We start from the raw sequence: 22,502 nt of genomic DNA on the forward strand, positions 1-22,502 counted from the left end.
TGGAAATTAACTACTTAGAAAAGTTTGTTTGTAATGAGCTCCCTTGTATTAGGACAAAATCACTTTATCCAGCCCATTAAGCTACCATCATGTTTTTAAGTGTGTTTTAACACCAATATGGAACTAAAATGTTTCTATAATTTGCTCTAAACTGAGCTGTTCTGTCTGTAGTATTGCCAATCTTATTTTCAGAAGTGTTTCTTGTTAAAGTCGTACGGTACAACTTGGAAAAAACATAGGCAACTGAAAATGAGTGTTGATACTAAAAATGATGAAGCAGTTGTGATTACACATTCAACCAACATTTTTCCCATAATCTTGAGAAGCAACCAACTGGCACAGGCATGGTTACTTCAAAATTTCATATGGTCCTACTGCACAGATATATCAATTAGATCCTTGTAAAAGATGAAAACATTTTATGAACACACATAAAAATAAAAAAATTAATGCACTATAATATAAACTGCATGTGATCACAGCTGACCTTCCACAATCCAGTTTTCCAAAGTAAAATTTAAAGAGAGCAGGATCATTGCACAACTGGATGGGTAACCAAGAAATCTTTAAGCTGATTCTGATCACATTTATTTATTTTAAGTCCATCCCTTTTCTTACATATTGCTGAAAACGTAAGTGGCATTTAGTGTTGATATATATAGATATATTTTTAATTATAGACAATGAAATCTGGTTTGACCAATTAACTCTTAAAGAGCTCTTCCAGCCAGAGATCAATGTTCTTTTATGCCTGTTGATGTATTTGCACCTTTCCTGCACTGATAATTGAACTTGTAGTTGTAAAAGCTAGATTGGAAGCACTTTCTTTGATGTTTTCAAAGTTAGGAAGAAATTTCCCATCTTTAAGTGTCACTGAGCTTCAAGGTAAAGAATTTTTACAGCTGAATACGGTGTGCTAATTAGAGCCAATTATAACCCAGCCGACATACCTTGAAATGAAAAGGTCTCTCCACATTCACTCTGTCCTTGTGAGTTGCCCATTTTGCTTCTATTTAATCTGTCTTTCATAAAAGTTCATTGTTTTATGGGTGTGGTTGTAGCAATCATTCAGATTTTATAATCTATGTGAAGGTTACTCAAATCACTCCTTGTAACATGTTCAGTTGTATTCTGTATTCATGACAATGCTGAACATGGAAAACCATAGAGAAGTGGGCAAGGGGGGAAATACTAGTGAGTGAAAAGCAAGTGTTTTCAAGCAAGATACAAATTTTAGAAAAACTGAAGTTTTCATTTAGAACAACTTTCAGACACAGCAGAGGTGGTGATAATCTTTAAAAAGGGAGACAGATAAACCAGGCAATACCATTTTCCTGAGTGTACCAACAGTTGCTGATGCTTACGGTTTTCCAAAATGGGCAAGATAATTGTCAAATTCACAGCTGCCACTCAGAAACTGAGTGTCAACTTCACCACTGCTCTTTAGATAATCTATAAACAGCAGACAAGCAATTATATTTGTTGCCTTTTACCCTATTTTGTTATCATCTGTCTCCCGATGCTTTAAATTAGCTTCTAGCCAGCAGGTTTTGGTAAAAAAAAATAAATAAATAAATCCTACAGAGAACGTTTTCCTAGTAGAGAAAAAAAAAGAGAGTTTAAAATACTCAGTCAAATGCACACAGGAAAGGCCTCTATTATCTGTGTTTTATGCTGAAAGGATAGTTAACACCATCATTTATTAACATACTGAGCTTTTACAAATGAACAATTCAAGAGTTCTCCATTGTAGACTAAAGAAGAACAAAGCAACATGCAAACGCTTTCATTGATGTGAAATGCAGTCAGCCACAATGTGTTGGACAAAGCAAGCATTAACTAATACTTAACCATAATTATAGAACTGACAACCATTTATTTCTATAAAGTGGAAAATGTTGCTAGACTGAAAATTCTCATGCACTGCAAAATGGAAATTACACCCAAACATTTGGTAACTGAGCAGCACACCCTGCAGTCTCAATGTAGCCCATCAGAAAAAGTCACATTATGGACTCAAATATCCTGCCCTCTTTGCAGTACAGTTATTCAAATTTAAAGACGACTCCGCTAATCAGGTGATTAGGACATTATAGGAGATCAGACTGAGGACAGCCTAGAACCCACAATCCTTACTCTTTACTTAAGTGCTCTACAGAGTGGCTACATTTCTGGAAAAAACCAGTTCTGGCTATTTTGCAGTGTATTGAAGTCTATTCTGCAGGTAAGACATGCAAGTTATGCTTTGTCTCAAACTTCTCAGCCACTGAGATATATTTTGGTGTCTAGCTCCTCAAGACACAGTAAACCAAGAACCACAGCTACTTTTCACAAAAAAAGTGAAAGATAAAAGGTGAACGTATTTTAGTTGCTGTTTTAGCTAAGAGGTAAGAGGCTACTGAGAGGCATGAGAAAGGAAGTTAAACATTATTTTGGACAAGAACCTCAAAGACAGCTGTGCTTTATTCTGATTCTTAAATTATTTTTACATTCAGAAAAATAAAACTGCTGGACAAATGAATACAAGAGTACCCTAACAAGGAGGTGACAGAAAAAGCACCTGCCTTTAAAATTGTTTTTAAGGCTTTTTTCATTAAATTATCATACTACAGTGCTGGCAACCCCACAAAGTCTTTTGAAAAAAATCATAAAGCAGAATGCAAAATAATAAAGGCTCCTTGATATTTTTATTTACTTCACTGCATCTCCTTGCCTACTAGAGCTGTGACTAAACATGTTTATAGTGAGAAAAGGAATTGTGATTCTTGCTTTGTGGGTCTAATTAGTTTCATCATTGAAAAGGTATTTACGTACATGTAAACATAATAAAGACAGCCTGAATTTTAGGAGATCACAATCCAACAGAAAACATGGTAGTGAATTTGTTACAAGAAACCAAGATATAGGACTCTGATGTTAAGCAGCAGCTCCTAAATATCCATTCTGTAGAAGCAGCTATTAAGATGCTGTTGAGCTACTCATGATTTAAAGGGATGACCAACAGGTGAACACCTCTGTGGTACATTACAATCTCAAACTTCTGTCTGGCTGGCCATGGGTTTACATATTAATAAAGCATGAAACAGCAAAGCAAAATTGTGCAAATTGATTATACAGACTGTACATATGAACTGACAAAAGCTGTCACTGGTAACATTTCAAGTCACAAAACATCACAGATGTGAGTTAACATCTGTAGCTTGTAGTTTAGCCAACTTACCTACATTCTTTATATACTTGTGGCACAATAAGAGTAATCACTGGCGGATGCAAAGCAAATCAAGCTACGTAAGCAAATGGGTGAAACAGTAAATAGTAAGACCTGTTTTATACAAAGGAACCTGCAACTAACCGTATTCAGACTTAATACTATCAACCACGTTCTACAGCATTTATTTTTGAAGTAATACAACACACAAGTTCTACACGTGGACAGTTCTTGTAGAGTGTGTAGTGAGAGTTTTTACAAGCGTAACCTACAGTTCTTCAGAGGGTAGTAACCCAAGAAATCCTCAATTCCTTCCCATTGAGTTGTGGGTGAAGCAGATTATTCCTTCTGCATTCAGAGAGATAGTCCATATGAAAATCCCACAGAGTAAGGAAGCCGTGGACAGCACTAACTGAAATCCATGCTACAAAGTAGTTTTGTAGCAAGGCCTTAGTAAGGTCATGAGGCTTCTCCATGTTTATTTGGTATTGCAGACAAGTCCTTAGAGTTTATTAACAATATTATGAGGCTTATTTTGCCTGCTTGTCGTCACAGGTATTTGTTCCAGACAAATGAAGAATATTAATTCACTTTTCCAGAAAAATTTCTGCTTTCAAAGATATAAAAGGTATACTAGATTTTTTGGGATGCTGCCTTCTCCTCCAAGGTCCGCCTCTTACTGGCATATGCAGCACATTACGAGAGATCGTGGATTTTTGCTCAACTTCACGCATGTTGGGATTGACTGCTCTTGAACTTGGGAGAAAGTAATCCTTGCATATTAAACGTTTTCTTTAGACCCCTCTTCCCCCTAGGGCCCTATCACACGGGACTTATTCAAGCAGATCCCTGAAGAGGCAAAAATCTGCTCTTCTGAAGTCAAGGGTTGCGAGCTTGGTTTTTACCCTGTTCCCTCCTCTCGGGATCCTTAACTACACCATCAGTCTCATCAGTCAATGCTGCCTTTGTCTTTCCCATCCACAACCAGCTCTTCCTTCAAGTATGAGGTCCAGCAGAGCATCTCTCCTCCTTGGCTCCTCTGTCACTCACATCACGAAGTTATCTATACTCTCCAAGAACTCCCTGGGCTGCCTGTGCTCTGCTGTGTTGTCCCTCCAGCAGATACCAGGGTGGTTAAAGTGGCCCACAAGGACCAGGACCTCCAAACATAAGGCTACTTCTCCCTGTCTGTAGAAGGCCTCATCTAGCTGTTCTTCCTGATGAGGCAACCTACTACAGACACCCATTACTTGTGTCACTCGTAATTGTCTGCTCTTCAATCCTTACTCACAAGTTCCATTTGGCTCATCATCCATCCCCATGAACTGCAGCAGCTCTCTCTGAGAGAAGACAACTGTATTCATCATCATCCCAGCCTGTCCTTCCTAAAAAGCCTCAGTATTCCTTTCAGTTTTGTCTGCAGCTATTTTGTCTATTCAAACTTAGTAACTGGAAAACATAATATCACATGCAGACAACACATTTCCTAGTCTTTTTAGTGTTGTTAAATAGTTATAATAATATCAGTGTACAAGAAGAGACCATAACCCCTGGCTTCCCTTGGTTTTGGTTTGACCAGAGGAATACTGTTATACTACTGTGTCTTCAATTAAGACAAAAACACACCATCACAGGGTATTTTCAAAACATCTCCACTATATAAAAGACAGTTTACCAACAGATCTTCCAGTATTTTTTTGTTTGTTTCTTTCTGGGTGTTTTTTTGGTTTTGCGGGTTTTTAGAGGGTTTTTTGTTTGGTTTTGTTGTTTGGTTGTTGTTTTTTTTTAATGAAACCTGGGGAGCTGTTTTATTCTCCTTTATTCTCTTTTGGAAGGGAGAGAAGAGCTTTTTTGGGGGTGGGTGGGTGATAATTAAAAAGGTTACGCATTGTTTCTGACATTCCATGAAACATTCAATACAGTCTAAAGAATACAATAGATTAAGAAAGTTAGTATTTCCTCAAAGTAATGAAAATTGGATTCTTCACAAGAATATTTAAATATTAGCGCAGAAACACTCGCAAATAAAATAATTATCCAAGGCAAATATGCAAAACCTTTTTAACTTCATTATGTTTCACCCATGCCTTTCCATATTGCTGAAGTGCTAAACACATGTCTACACACAGGACAGTTCTTGCAAAAGTTTTAAGTTTATCACATTACCACAGTGAATATTTTACAGTAGTCCATTAATTATCCTACTGTTACTGATGGCTGAAATATCCAAGCAGTCAATGGTTATTTCAAAACATTTTGGAAGTTCTTTTTTCTTTTTGCAAGTGTTTTAGAACAAGCCCATGTGAGACATGTGCTGAGATCGCAGAACATATTATAGCTGTAGTGGGTTTTTGGTGACATGTCCACAATAACAAAAGGTCTAGAGTATATGCAGCTAAATTACTATAGGAATGCAGTGTTTGGCAGTATAGTTTATGGTACCTGTTGAACTCTGTATCCCATACCAGAAAAAGCACTTTACTAAGCACAGAGTTGTGTATCTGCTTGGAAGATTTGCAGATACTATTACACAGACTGATCTTTTTAACAGTTTTAGGAACAACTCACTAAGGAGCTGAAACCTATTTATTAATACGAAGAAGAATCAATTGACAAGATGCTTTGGCCAAGAAACATGACCAAAGTCAAGTAAGAACTGTTCAAAAAAGTATGTACAGTTTAAAGATCTACATGAGTATTAAAAGCTGTTTTCACTTCCTTTCTTAACACTAACAGGAAAAAAGCTTCAAAGTAAGGAGCAACACATTTCACATAAGCAGAGACTGATGACAGGTAACTCCAGGTGATGGTAAACTGCTATTTACAATAAACAGTACATGTAGAAAAATAGAACCTCCCAGCATATATACGAGTTTCTTCTATGAAATTTGAAGGGGCGGGCAGGAAAACAGTGTGTAAAGATAGGATTCATTTCCAAAGCAGATGGACAAAAGTCATGTAACCTCTATCATTCCACAACATACTGCTCATGGAACAGCTGCTGCCACAGACACCATTTCCATTCTGTTGCTTGAACAGGGCTTAAAAAAAAAAAAAAAAAAAAAAAAGAGTGAATATTATGGATATGTGACATGCCATGAAAGAAACATCTAACTGGCTTGTCTATTGAAGATCAGTAAAGTGCTCAACCTCAGAAAAACATTATTGGTATGAACGCTTGGCAGGAAAGCACACAGGGAGCTGCCATGTGAAAGTCGTGCCCAGCCTCTGGAGGACACACAAATGCCATTTGTTTTTTCCATGTACTAATATGAAGATTAAGCGCTGAAACCACCTTATTTGTGAAACAGCTGGAGTGGACAAAAGCAGTCTCTGCAGACTCATTTCAGAGGAAATGGGTATCCACTGGGGGGGGTGGGTGTGTGTGACAATTTGAGTATTTTCATATGGGATTTTTCGAGAGATGGCAACACAGATAGATCACATCCTCATTAATTTATTGTTGTTGGTAGCAAATAGGGCATCTGCATGGTTGGAGGTGGGGGGAAAACCCCAGTAAAACAGAATACTCCTAAGTATGTTTCTCCAATGATTTGAAACACGTATATAAGAAGAAAATTATGATTGCCTAGGATCTGCATTGATAGCTGAGGAAAATCACCAGTCCTTTCAAAAGAACAGCAAAACCAACAATGCTAAAGGTTTACATGGACCTGGCACAGATGTACCTTCTAACACCCCTAATCTACTGACTGTGGATACTGGGGAAATTTGAGTTGAATAGACTGTAAGAAGCGGTTGGGACTCTAGGTGATGTGGTCTCCCTAAATAACCTCTCCATCACACTGCCTAAGACTGAGCACCGGGCACCCCTTATGTTCTCACACACATTTTATCAAATAGATGCCCTTAATTACAAAGGTACAAGGATCAATTTTTTTCATTCAACAGACATCCAAAAAGACATTTAAAGCCCTGAATTTTTAACTACTGTGTAAGAAAATGTCAGCAATATTACTTTATCTATAATCATCCCAGAATACCGTGCTAAGAAAGAATTCTACTCTAAGGAATAAATATTCAAATAGTAAATGCTTAATGCGGTTTCGAAGAGCAAGTAAAAGTCCAGGACAAAGAAAACAGGGATACCTGTTCAAAGCTCGTTCCTTGTGAACATTTAAAAATCTCCTGCATAACTCACCTTTTCCACCGTACTGCAACGTTATTTTTTTTTAATGTTTCCCACTGACCTTTTAAGCAATTTTATAAAAAAAATTAAATAAACTCAGCTAGTATCTATTTAACCTGCAAAATCAGCTAAGGCAGACTGCAACCTTAGTTCTTTTAGTGGTAAAAAATAGCTGAAGTAGCATTATAAATAGGAAAAAAAACCTTCCAGAAATAGCTCAGTTTGCTTTCAACAGGGAAAAATCTCAACTAATTTGGCAGTAAAACTAGGGAATATGACAGCACGGTGAGAACCGAAGCCAAAAACTACTTTCAAGTTTGGAAGAAGTGAAATAGTACTCTACAAACCCATTAGTTTTTAATTTTAGCATAACACAATTTCTGTACTTTTTTCTGTATCACGGTTAATAAATCCAAGGTAAACAAAAAACCTGCAAAAACTTCAACAAAATGAATTATCATTTCAAGCATATGAAGTCTATTGAAATTAATCAAAGTGGTCATAAATTAACTCAATACATGCAGCAAGTTCACATACATGAAACACAGCATAATTTTCCCTTAGTATTTTCTTCAATGTCAGATTTTACTTTCATTAAGATTCCCTTTGCTTTACAAGATAGAGTCTAATAAATTCTGATCAAAAATTAACATAATAACTTGGGGACATAATATTTTATTATTTTACTACCCAATTAATGAATCACAGTTGTTCCCTAGTATATGCAATTACATTGAATACCTTAAAGTTTTAAATTTGCAAAATACTAACCACTCAAGACTACCAAAAGCATTCAAGGGAATGAAAAAGTTACTGGTTCCAGACACGTTAAGAGTATGATAAAGGGGAAAAAGACAGAGAAAATGTGAGAAACAGAAAACAAATAGTTGAACATTTGGATTTATATATAACACATGGATTTATTTACAATAAAGCATAATCAAAGATTCAAGAGAGAAAAATCCTGTAAAGAACTCAGGATATCCCACAGAATTAAGGTAGCAGAGGAGAGAGAAGTAGAACGTAAGATACAGTTAAGAATTTTACTATTCTAGAAAGGATCAGAATACGAAGGGGAGAGTGTCAATACTGATAAGCAGCTAAAAATTACATGCCTAGTAAAAACACTTGTCATAGCAGGCTTTTGCTAAAAAATTTCTCTATACTTCGTCTTTGTAAAGTCAGAAGTGGCTGATGGAGAACGTAAATGTGTGGAATGAACCAGTTGTGCTATTCCTAAGTGCTGATAATTTTTGAATCCATCTGTAATTAATCAGCTTGACCGACATGTTTCTCTTGATAGCTCGGAAATTTTGTGCATTATGTGAAGAATTTAAAGGCGTACAACACAGTATCAGTTGGGTGGCTGTTACAAAAAAACCTTAAAACCCCCTGGAGTTTAGTTTATACCCCTACCCATATAACTGGCACTCCTGACACTCTCCAAGAAAACACTATGCAAATAGAGTTATCTCCTTCTTCACAATGATATTTCTGGTACTGGGACATATGAAGTGTTAAAATAAGATAAGGTCTTCATATCAAAAGACTTCTGACTGTATGTGTTACATGCCTTTGCTAGAAAACACATACAACAGTTAATATACTATATATTCAAGACCATACGATCCTCCTACAAGTAGTACTACTTTCCTGTTTAAATTCATTAGACATTGATCATTAAATTGTTTTGGACTTTTTTTTTTAAAAAAAAGTGAAACACTACGGCAGAATTTTAACATATGTATCCTGATGCCTGACAGTGGTGTACTATAGAAGAATTAATGTTACCAACATCATGACAGGAAACAGACGTGTTACACAAATACAATGTGCAAGTGTTAGAGCTATTAAAAAAATACCAATTTTCTTTTAAGTTTCAGATTCTTCCGCTTCTAGGCTTTTTTACTTGAGACAACGTCTTGAGGTGTTTGGGGGGTTTTGTTTGTGGGGTTTTTTTTGTTGTTGTTGTTCTTTTTAAATACTATTTTAAAGACCAAAAAGACTAAGTAAAACACTTCTGGAACACACTTACCTGTCTTCCAGGCACTGATTACAAATATGCTTAACTTTCAACAATTAATGGAATGAACATGATGAAAACAAAGCAATAATACATTATGTATGGCATCTTATGTATCTTAAATAAAGTAAACATTCATTCAAGTTGAAAGGACTGTTATAGAAAATTTGTACTTTTGTTAAAAGCCGACCTTAATGAGGTTGCTTCATACTGTGCAATCACACAGCCAAGAGATGGTACTTCTCAGAACTCTGTTTGGCAACCTTAGATGAAATACCAAATAAATTGTAAGTACTTAAAAAGTCTGTGGGAATAGCTTATTTATAGTAACTTTCTCCTTTGTGACTTCAAAGTTTAGTTTAATATTTTAGAGACAAACATTCCGGAGTTCTTGAAACATCTGTGACTTCTTAAAAAAATAATTTGTCTTCCTCTCCAATTTCTCTTAGATGTGATATTTGCAAGTCCATATTTAGTATGAGTTGAGGAGGCTACACTACTACTTCAGCATGTAGAGAAGCTTAATGAAGTAATCTGTCGTTATTCCCAACATATTTACCCTTTTCCAACTTTTTTAGCAACTGACTTGCTTTCCATATAAAATGTGAATTCTTCATTCCTTACTTTTCAGGCCTCCCACAACCGAGCTCCCACTTTTCTGAACTTTGTAATCTCCATTTGTTTTCTCTTTACACCTGTACCTACACTGTCTAACGTTTTCCCCATATTTATATTGCTTTTACTTTCTTACAAATTTACTCCGTGGACCACCATCCAACTCAGTCCATTTGTTCCCCCTCTCTTTTGAAGCACATACCTTCCTACTGAGTAACACCTTCCTAGTATTATACCTGCCAAATCTGGAATTCAAGAAGTAGGATGTTAGGCAGAGACAAGCAAGCCTGATTCCAGCAGATGCAAGAGGAGAAACTCCAGCTTTGCACCTTTACTTCTGACAACAAAAGTCCCTGCTGAGATCCTGTCAGGATGGTTTCAGCTAGGACAGAGTTAATTTTCTTCTCAGTAGCTGCTGCACCAGTGCTGTGTTTTGGATTTGGTATGAGAATAACGTTGATAAACACTACTTAGCAACAACTAAACCATCAATGTGTTATATTAAGTCAAAGACTTTCCAGTTTCTTAGGCCCTGCCAGCGAGAAAGCTGGAGGGGCACAAGGAACTGGGAGGCAACACAGCCAGGACAGCTGACCCAAATAGCCAAAGGGATGTTCCACACCATGAACGTCACGCTTAGTATATAAACTGGGGGGAGTTGGCCAGGGTCTGCTTGGAGACTGGCTGGCCATCGGTCAGGAGCTGGTCAGCAACTGTACTGTGCATCACTGTTTTATTTTCCTTTCCCTTTGGATTTTATCCCTCTCCCATCCTCTCTCCTTTTTGTTACAAGTATTGTTATTATTTCAATTATTAAATTGTTCTTATCTCAACCCTCAACTTCAACCTTTTTCTCTATTTTCTACTCTACCCCACTGGCAGAGTGGGGTGGGAAAGTGAGTGAGCAGCTGCGTGGTACTTGGCTGGCAGCTGGCGTTAAACCACGACAGTTCTTAATTTAAGATCTCACAGATTACACCTCCTCTCATGGCCTGTGGTACCCTCCTCCGAGGACCATCCTGTCAAGTCCATCATCAATAAAGTCTGTAGGAAAACTGAGGATGAAGTAGAACAGTAGGTCACCACTAAAACCTAAGTCTTCAGTATTTTAACAGACACAGTTTCAGGGATTCCTCCAAGCTACACTCAAAGGAGTAATCAAAATCTAATTAAATGCAGGCTTGTTTCCTTGGCCTCTTGTATCCAGGCTGTACCCTGGACCGCTTCTTGCAAGATACCCAATGGCAAGTTCCTTCAATTACTGAATCTTAAAACATTGCATAGACCAACATACCTATGGTTATATATGTGTAACACTGTAAATACATACATTTACAAAAAAAAAAATCATTTATAGAAAATTCTTTTCTTTTTTAACATGTAAATCCCCATGGATCTCTGCAGTTTTTCACTCTGGAAGTAATTCACTTGGGAATTTTGCACTTAAAATCTTTGCGCTTTGGCTCACATGAGGAACAGTAGATTGAGAATGAAGAAAAAAAAGTCTTAGGCTTGAACCAAACAGCGCAATTAACAGGCCTATTTGTTTGCCTAATTTAAGTATCTGCTTCATTTTCTGAACTCTGTGCCATACAAGGGTTTGCGTAAAAATTCTAACAGGTACCAGATTCAAAGCTTAGATGCAGTAAACAATCCCAGTAACTGAAAGTGAATAGTGATGCTTAATTTTTAAACACAGTAACTCATGCAATCCAGATAAAATAGAATTATAGAAAAGTACATTTCTTTTTCACTTGCCTGTAATGTCTTGGAGATCAGATTTTTGTCAAAGGTTTTGCCAAGACTAGAAAATAATTTCAAAAGATCCTGAGCAGGAGGAGCATAGTGTCAGACATATGCAAGGAAAGTTCAGGATTTTAGTCACAATCGATTGGAAATGCTCTTTTGGTCTTAATTCACAGAAGAGAACTGGTATTAAATAAGGCCCTACACGTTTTATAAGAAATTTCAGAGACATTTGAGCACAGCATTCTATAAAAGAGATGAAGATAAAGATAAGGAAACACAGGATCAGTTCTTCTTAACACCAGTAAACAATTGGGCAAAACCAATACCTGATGCACCAGACCTGAAAAAAAAAAAAAATCCCCCTTTGAGTTCCCTAGTACATGAACCTAGAAACACAAAATCTGTGAGATAGCTGAAAAACTATCAGACCTCCTTAATGAAAGAGAAAAAGAATGCAAGAAAATAAACCTTAAAGAAAAGAAGAAATAAAGCAGAGCAGGAAAAACGTGAACAAAAGTACAAGGAAATACAAACAAAGCCTTGAGAGAGGCAGTGGATGACACAGTACATAACCAGCTGCATTTCCAAAAATTATAGTCAAATCTCAATTACTTATGACCTGCAACCCAGGTCCACAAATACTGTGAAGCATCTGTGCTATGGATGCCGAGACAGACAAAATACCTTCCCATGAGCTACTGCCTGGAATCACAGAAGTTCACACTAGATGCCACAAAAGCAGAGATGAGCATTACACCCTGCATCTCTAAACTGTACTGTCAACTATGGCACTCTTTACTGCCCAGCATATAAAGATGTGATAAAAGCCCAGTTTATGTTTTCACTTTTTTTTTAAGCACATTCTGACTAATCATTTTCAAAGTTAAGCCTTTATTAAATTTAAAATGTATAATTTCAAAACTTATCATGACATAAAAACTTTTCCACCCTTAACAAGGGTAGTGGTTGTGGTACATGGCTCTACTGCACCCTGTGGATTAAACAACCTCCTTAAAGTGCATGTGGTCACACTGAACCCCTGGGTTCAGTGTCCATTCTGTGTTCTGTGAGTAAAATGTACAAAACTATGTTCTAATGGCAAGGCAAATGACCGAACCAGCATAAGTGTTGCCCTTCTTACTGTGAGTGTATGATGCCAGACCGCTGATCTTGTACAAAGCAGTTGTATACACCAGAATGTTGGTCTTACACTGAAGTTTGAAGAGTACTTACACTTAGCCTTGAGAAAAACTGATTTTCTAATTTATGGTTGGTTCTAACAACCGTTGTATTGTAAGTGTCTAGATCCATATTTTTCTAAACATCTGAAATGTGTAATAGAAAATAATATTTAAGTTGCTATTCATAGTCAACACACCACTCAGTGGGGCACAGCCTGTTTAATCACACACATTTGGCACAAAATGTTTGTTTCACTCATTTATGTGAGTGCTTCCACTATGAGTGAGGCAGGAATAGAAAAGCCTGCTCTAGAACAAGATCCCCTTACTCAGCTGTGCTCGTCTGAGATGATATAAGGGCTACTAATGCCAAGTATTGCATTTATTGTTGCATCTCTGTAACACAGGACACTTCCAAATCTTTATGCGTATATATACACACATACATAGATAATGGGTATTAAATGGTAGCAGATATTTGTGAGCACTAGTACTGAACAAAGTCAGATGACAGGAGACAGAAAATTGTACATTAACTTGCTACAAGCTATATCAGGGGAAAACCCTGATTTTTGTCATTCATATAAATTTACATCCTGATATGGAGTGATATGCCCCCTATTCCTCCTCTGGTGATCAGGGTACCATGCAGAGTTCTGGCATCCCAGCATCAGAGGTTAGGAAAATTAAAAGACAAAATGTACAAGTCTTAAGGAATAAAAGATAAAGATTTAAAAACCCCCACAAATAACATTCCCAACTATATTAGAAACCAATAACCTAAAGGTTTCAACAATAAAAAGGGGGTTGGTTTAATATAATAAAAGAGATATAAAGAGAAGTATTCATATGAAAATGAGTAACCACAAATTAAAGGATACTACCATGCAGAAATTCAACATTCTGGGAAACAAACCGCTGTAATACCCTCTGCAGTACTGCAGCTCTCCTTGTCTTTTCTTAGGCAACAGAAAGGAGTATTTAAACAGGCATCATATAATATAATGAATTCACATCCTTAACAAACAATAAATTACTTGCACTTGTGCCAAACCAGTTGAGTGAAGAGTGAAAAACAAAGACCAATTTGCAACATCAAATTTATATTCCATAAAAAGATTGAAAAGCTAAGTATTATACCTTTGTGCAACACAGGTTTTAGATGGGGGCAGGTGGGGAGAAACACATTAAAACTGTACACAGGCTGTTACTCCATATGTGTTTGCAGGACTATAATAGATGTTTTTAATCTATGAAACATCTGGGAGTAAAAATCCAATTTGTATTATTTTTTTTTTTTAAGATGGAATAGTTTTAAAGTGTATAGCATAGCTTCTACAATATAAATCTGCACAAAACTAATAGCACAGGTCTATCCGTTAGGCTTTTTCTAGGAGTATAAAATATGCAGAATCCTACCAGGCCATATTGCCATGGGCTGTGTTGTCAAGGTGACAGAGTAGCTCCAGGGTTTGAGTGTTGCTTGATGAATCATCAGGGGATTCATGACTGCCTGATTCCAATTCCTTCGGCATCCTCCAAACAGCAGCACATGTCATGACTTTACTGTCTGAAGCTAAGCAACAGAGAATAATGTCAACAGTTCATTGTATGGAAGACATAGTTTGTATGCAGTGCACCAACATTTACACAAACCTATAAGCAATGCACATCTGCTGTTTAATATATTTAAAAATACTACACCAAGATGAATGCAAAGAATGCAGAATGTGGATACAGGCACAGACTTGAGTTAGCAGTCAAGTTGCTGCAAAACTCATAATTAGCATGCATTTAATGTGCCTCTCCCTGTTTAAAGGCAAAATTCAGTGCTCATGAAAACATAACTCTTCAGGAGACAAGTTTTTCAAGCTTCATTCCCCATACCGATGTTAATGAAAATGACCCACAAGTTACATTGCTCAATTCCTTAACAGTAAGGATTTACAGATCGTTTTAACATTTGTCTTTTAAGGGCTATCTTCAGTTGAATCTATAGCATTACATTATATCCTTTACTACTAACTGTTTATTGCAAAATTAAGTTTTCCACGTAAGCATACTCCTCTAATCCTAGCAAATAGGACAAACCAGATAAAAACAGCTTCCAAGAGACAAACTGAACTTACAGGCATATAGCAAAATATTACAATTTACGATGAACAAGCCAACTGTAGATTGTGCAGAAAATACCATATGGTCTATGCACACATGGCACTACCCATCACCCCATATAGCAATTTGTAGCAGTGCAGAACGGGAGGGGACCAGAGCAGCACTGCATATGTTCATGTTGTTCCAGCCACTGGTCCACGGTTTGCAGAAGACGAATCAGTATTATCCACTACAGTAGGAACAAAGCAAGCAGCCAGCCGCAGCTACATTAAGCAAAAGCAAGGGGAGCAACTATCTGCTGGAGGATGTGTTCAATGAAAAGTCCAGGGGATAAGCTGCAATGAACGACATGTTTTCCGTTCTGAGGTCATTTCGAATGCCACTTTTTCACAGTTCTGCCTTCAAGTGCATTGTAGCTCATTTTAGTGCAGAGTGCCTGATTACAGGGCCATGAGCAGATGTGAGCAACTTACACCAGTGGAAACTAAAACGGGAACAATTGTAATGAGAGTGTTTTCAAGAGGAAGGACAGTAAACCTGAAAAAGGCCTTCTTAGGCTAAAATGACATTAATAAAGGGGTAAAAAAGTTTCCATTATAAAGGTCACCGATCTGGACGTTCTATATGCAAAAAAGGCACCCAAACAACAGAGCATCGGACAAAAAGCAGTTTAGACATAGTAAACAAGCCCAAAAAGCAAGAATGCAGATGTATTTTAAAAGTAGACATATGAAATACAAGCCATAGTTAATTAGGTCAAGCCACTAATAGAAAAAGGCCACTGCCATGAGAAGGAAACAGGGGTAGGAGGAGGACTTTAAATTCAAGCACTGAATGCAGAACACACAAATGCTGGGTATTTGATAGATTGTACTAAATATAAAAAATACGTATGATGCACATACATGTTCTACAGTAATTTGGCATACACAGGTTGAACACAGTATCAGGAGAGCATACATCTAGAAGTAATGGATAATCCCTTACTTACTAACACTCAATGGAACTTCTACTAACGGTAGTGCATGCCAACTTAGCAGCTATTTCCAAATCATCTGCAGCAAATCCTTTACTCTAAATCCATGTAGCACTGAACGAAGAGGAGGAAGCAGCAGCAGATGGCTACCTTTCTTTAGCAAAGGGCAAATCAATGCCCAGCATGCGTCACATGCCATACAAATAATAATAAATGAAACTGGAAGTGCAATATAGTTCTAGAAGGTGAGATCTATTGAATGTTTCACCTCAATACTCAATATGTGACAGAACATTAAAGAACACAACAGTTTCTAGTAGATTGTAATTACTGAAAGGTCTGTACCATCCATGTGAAGTGTTAGCTTTTCCACTATAATCAAGATCTATGCAGAGAACCACAAAAGCAAATGATGGAAAACAAACTACATGTTTCTCAAGCCACCTTTTTTCTCAGCACAGCACCACAACTCTTTAAGACATCATTGAAATGTCACGAAGAAATCTGACATTCAGGATTTTAGAGAACAGTAGCCTAGACCACACACTTTTGAATACACTGGTATGTCCAATCTCGTTGAAGTACTACCAATAAATATTACCTTCTACTTTTCTTTAGTCGGAATTTAATCAACAAGGCTCAAGCTAGAAATCAGTGGCTAAAAATAAATGCTTAAAATTTCAATGTGTGACATAATTAAAAATCAACTGAATTAACATCTACTTTTTGTTTTTACAGCTAGCTAATGAACACAAGTTTTTATGTGGCTAGATGTTGAAAACAAACTGAGACTGGTTTTACGTATTGTTCTCTTTTGATAAAATGTAAAATTATTCCTACTAGAATATGAGTGTAATGAGATTATGATACACAAAACATTTTTGTATTAACAGTTATTGTGTAGTATCTTATGCAATTTTTAAAATTTTTTCATCATTAAAAAAATTGCTCCCAGTCTTGTATATTCGCATTTATCTTTAAAGTACAATTCTAAAATTAAGGATACCTATCAAACATACTAGGGTTCCCAGCAGCACAGTAGTCAACCACTCCTTCTCAAATAGTGTAATTAGTTGTTAGTTTTTTCTATCCATGTTTACAAAGTAGAAATTTAAAAAAATAAAAATGTTTTTAGTTTACAGTAAGAAAGGTTCAGTGAGACAGGTATCACACCTTTTTTCACTATAAATAGAAACCTTTTCTTTCTCATTACTATATTAATTACATTTTGTTGTTTACTAAAAGTTTCTTCTCATGTTACCATCATACATGTAAATAAGCTTATTACCTTCACTTCCACTTATAACATAGATATTCTTGTACACAACTGGTAACAGTATCTTAAGTACAGGTTGGCGCAGAATTTCACATGCAGAATCTTGTGCCATTCCATGCCTATTTCACTTCATCAGGACTGGTGAAGGACAAAATTTGTTGCGAATCAGCAAAAAAGAGACAACAGGCACAAAATTCCTCAATACTTAGGACATTATCCTCCACTTTCAGCTGGGTTTGAAGATGCTCATGGAAAATGACAGCTGTCGAATGACCATCCATCATGAACAACTGTATATGCATCACAAATCTTCAGATCCTAATTTTAAACTTTGGATGAATTCTAGAATTAAGTATGTGGCTGAAATCTGTAGAGCAGAGACTTGATTCAGAGCACTATCAATTTCTCCTTGCACTTTTTATGTAGTCTTCTACAGTTCTAACATTTTATTAATTCCCAGATGCATGAAACCAAAATGGGATTGCTACCACCTCCCACAAAAGTAGTTTTAGATATGCCTAGCCTTAAGGAAGGCTTAATTTTCTTTTCTGCAAGTAACTTTTTAAAAGAAACCATTTTTTACCTGGTAAAAGAGAGGGCAAACACTAGTGGTTAGTGAAAGCATCACTTTGTTATATCAGATGAAGTGGAGCTGTTCTGTGGGTCGCAATTCCTCTTAATCAAATAACCACTAACAACAAGCTTACAGTAATCCACAGACACAAGGTAACACTCATTGCATAGAAATCAAATTCCCAGAAAAAGCCCCTCATGGCTGTGTGACAAGCTTGCTAACGGCATACAGCATTTGTGGAATTACCAATATAGCCTTATTTCCCAAGTGATCATATTAAAATTTAAAAATCCAGTATTACTAAGTAATTTCACTACCGCTACCCATTGCTTACCTAGAATATCTACAGGCAGAGAGAAACTCCAGATTTTCCCTTCTTTTACTATTTTCACATCACCCTACTGCATACACACATACAAAACAACGTTGTTTTTATCTACCACCTCTTTGTATTATTTCTTAAAAATGTTAAGAGACCAATATGAACGTAATATGTAAATGACAATGACAGTTATTCTACAAAAGAAAAACAAGCAAAGCACATGGTGCCTATTTAAGTCATGCTTCTATGCCTGCCTTAAAGCTGTTCATGTAACTGGAAACCACTTTTCCATCCCTACCTCATATTGAAACCAGAATTCTTATTTATGTCACAGCACCAACACAGAAGAGAGTGGATAAGGTTAAGCCAGTTTTCGTTACCAGTGCATTAAGAAAAAAGTTACCGGGTTCAACTAAGCATTACTGAACCCATCTTGAGAAAGTGAAAGTTAAACTTTTATAAAGAACAAGTGAAAGGCTTGCAGAAGGGAGTCCCACTGTATTACTAACTCGTTGCTCATGTGAAGCAATCCAGGAATGATAATGAACTGCTTAATCTTTGTCACATTTGTTCCTCCTCATTCAAGAGAAATCCCTTGTTTAATGCATTGTGCATCTTCAGTATACCTTTTGCTAGGTATAGCTAAGGATGGAGCTAGATGTTTTGTTCCAAGTCCAACAACCCCTGTTAAGCACTGTTTCCCCAGGTTCATCAATACTATCTCCTGGGCAGAGGATACCATCTGCTAGAGTGATTGTACACAGTTTCATCTACCTAGTTCTGTTGACATGATCCAGGCTTACAAACAAGCAAGCCAGAATTCAAGGAATAAGCAATAATCCCACATTCTGACAGCACTAGGTTAGGAAGTAACTACACATGATTCTGACAGCAATGAGTGTGCAATAACCAACCACAGAAAACAAAATTTGGTGAGTTTAGCGAAAACCTGATAACTGCAGTGATAACTGCAGCTAAAGAGCACAAGACCATCTTTAGATGCCTACTTCACAAGTCTAGCAAGTGAGAAAACTCTCCGCATGCAGAGCGTGCAATTTGCAAAAGGTCACAACTTGGTCAAATCAATACCAATTTTCACTGCGGCACTCAAAAGGACTTCTCAATGAGGGCTATTTCCATGACAATTTTCAGCCTTCCACTACCAGCTGTTTCAACACACACAAAAAAAAAAAGTAAAAATTGTAGACAGGTGAAACATCCTGCTTATCTTCCTCTAAACATTGTCCCCCTTGTAGAAGTAGTCACCTCTGAGAAAGAAATAAGCCTGGGGGAAAAACAATAAATCTGCCTGAAATGTAAACAGAACAGGAAGTTATTAATGAGAGTTTGAAAAGTAACACATATGTAAAGTTAACCACAAGTACTCATTACTCCTTTGCAGAGTTACATCACACTCAACAGATCAATTCACTGTATTGTTGCTGCTGCAACGCAGTAGCCAGCGGACGTTCCTTAGTACTATACAATCATTTTAGGACTACATACAAAAAGAAATATGGATTTAAGGACATGGACTGCTGATTCAAGATGTAATTTATTTGCTCAGGACACATAGTCATTCCTGGTCTTGTGGCAAATTATAGTCTTTTATGAATTTACAGATTTTTAAGCTAGAAGAAATTGTCTTCACACTTTACACAATGTTTGATTTTGCTTCAGCAATTCCTACAGTTAAAGGCTCAATGAGAGAAGTGAGCTCTGTCACATCTCCAAATTTAGAGAGAACATAAAATTTTAATTTGTTCAGAATTATTACAAAGAATCCTCCAGAAAACGCCACAGACTGCAAAACTACAAAGAATTCAACTGAACATCAGGTGTCATAAAAATCTGTTTATACAGACTTCTTGAAAGATACAGTTTATTCTCTTTAATAAATAACAGCTTTAAAAAGGACATAACATGCAGTCCCAGTAAACATACTAAGAAACCAATTGATATCTGGACAACTGATGCAATAAATCAGAGTAGTTGCACAAGAAAGATGCAGTCTAGTTTGTCACTGTAGACAGTAAGCGTTCTCATGTAGACCTCTATTTGGTTTTCTTTTATTGACAACAAAAAGCTATACTTGTTATGTTGGAGCTATGAGGATTTTCCAATTTAAAACAACCCAGTAATTTCATTGTTTTCCCACACTGAATCCCATTACTGAAATTCTCCGTCCCAAATATGTTTTTTGTAAGGAAGCTACAAAAGAAACTATTCTACTTAAGAGCTTGATGGTTTGAGTTTTAACAAAAAAGAAAGGGAGGGTAGTAAAAAACCCCACCTTAAACTACTTTGGAGAAACTTCCATCGGTCAAATATCAGTGAAACAAGCATGAAACAGAAAACCAAAAAGAATATATGGAATATAAAAAACAAATCCTCATCAGAAGTGTGGATGCTAATCGACACTCTGCAGTTTCAGCAGAGGTCTAAGTACACACAGAAAGCCAGAAGCTCCATTTGCCTTCCTCTTTCAGGTGCAGGCTGAGGCACACCCAGAACTTGATAGAAGTCACAAAGTACTACTGCTTATCCATGTTCTGCCTGCCACCAGTTCACCCACTGAAGGCTTTCTCCAAAAGTGATGTTAGTATCTTTTACCAGCAGTAAGTAGAGACATTAGAAAAAACTGAAGGAGAAACTTACTTTAAGAGTGATTAAAAACAACAGCAGTCATTATTATTTGGTAACAGTTTCAAACAGGGTTTTAAGAAGTTAACGTTTTGCTTAAGTAAGTGTTGCCATAGTAGAAACGGAAAAGTGTAATACAGTGAAATGGACATACAAGAAATACTACCACCTGCCCCTCCCACCCCCCCTTCAACAGACCGAAGTGTATTTTGATCCAAATTATACAGGTCCACATCAGCCAACATTACAGTTCATTGCTGTTCAGTCATTTACCTTTCATTCTTCTGGCGCCACTTGCTGAATAAAACCTACCATGCCACTAAGGTATGCCGATACATTGAACAGCTGCAGTCCTGACCTGTCAGAAGCTTACAGCAGTCACCCAAAGCAGACCAGATCCAGCTCTGGTCAGTCCTCCCTAATTATTCCATTTTACAAAGCATTTTAACCTTTGTGTTCAATCAGTCTTTATGGTCTTTCTTAACTAAACACGTATGATTAATCAGCCTTGATTGTTTTTCTTTCTCCCAAAACTGAAGCCAGTTATTGTTAGTCTCCTATTCTCTTTTTGAATAATTTCAAAACACATTTTATATGTACGTTAATAAACCAGTATTTAAAAACTAATTTTCTATAACCAATAGCTACACGCATCAAATGGTAGTATCTACAGGAATGATGTTTTTGTTTTACATTCTGCTGTCATTCTACTCCATTCCCCTGTGTTTAACCTTGAAACCCAAATGACAACGCTCCCGACATCACTGCCTGCAGACATTCACACTGAAGCTAGAGGAGCTGAAGTATCAGTGCCTGACAGGGTTTGCTCTTTGATCAGCTCAGGTGGTGCAAAGCCAGCTGGCTGCAGTTACTCTGTTGCCCAGGGAACAACAACTGAAGTGTATACTTCCTAAATCTGCACGGGAGGCCCTTCTGCAGCATTGCCACAGCAGCTCTAAGTGGTGAAGCTGCTATAGCTACAGCCCAGCTGGTGCCCATTAATGCTCACAGTATGACAGGAACAAGCAGCTAGTGTTCAGAAGCCTCCTTCTTTCCATTGACAGAGTTATCACTCTTCCTTATAAATCAATGTAAACATCCTTCTCCTAGTTTAATAAAATGAAGAAATAAACCCCAAAGGATTCAAGTGTGTATCTTTTTGTTAAAAGAATAACCTTGTGGCCTTTTTAGTCAATTCATAAAACAACAAACATATTTATTTATTCAACAACATGTCCTTCACAGGCAAAAGAAGAGGGGGAAACACAACATACCATTCTTTTTCTAGGCTAAGAATTTCATCTTTTGTGCTAAAAGCCTGTGTAGTCTTTTATTTAACATTTTTCTGAAATACATGGGCTGAAATATATGTAGGAATAAAGAGCTGTAGACAGATTAATTTTTCTTTCCATCACTTACAAGCACTTTACAGTTACCAAAAACAGTCTTTGATTTTTGAAAAACATAAACATGGAAACAGGGCAGAAACAACACAGCAGGTCACTCTGTATCCTAATGGAAGTATGTTTTCAAGTGGAGTTGAAAGTAGAAACGATTAATAGGAAAACAGTGACATACAACAATCCAGACATATTCATACACAGGACATCTTCCATACTTAGCTGTTGTCTCATTACTCCAACCTGCAGAAAGCACTGCATAAACAGCAA

General features: G+C 36.8%; 1 protein-coding gene across 1 annotated transcript in view; it reads right to left on the minus strand.

The window, feature by feature from the left end:
• EIPR1 (EARP complex and GARP complex interacting protein 1) overlaps positions 1–22,502 on the minus strand; it is an 89,503-nt gene that overhangs the window by 30,675 nt on the left and 36,326 nt on the right. Inside the window, exon 4 of the mRNA XM_055713866.1 lies at positions 14,346–14,502. Coding sequence (XP_055569841.1) covers positions 14,346–14,502 — 157 coding nt within the window. The remainder of the gene's footprint in view (positions 1–14,345; positions 14,503–22,502) is intronic.

Source organism: Falco cherrug, chromosome 6, assembly GCF_023634085.1.
Source record: "Falco cherrug isolate bFalChe1 chromosome 6, bFalChe1.pri, whole genome shotgun sequence".
Taxonomy (NCBI): domain Eukaryota; kingdom Metazoa; phylum Chordata; class Aves; order Falconiformes; family Falconidae; genus Falco; species Falco cherrug.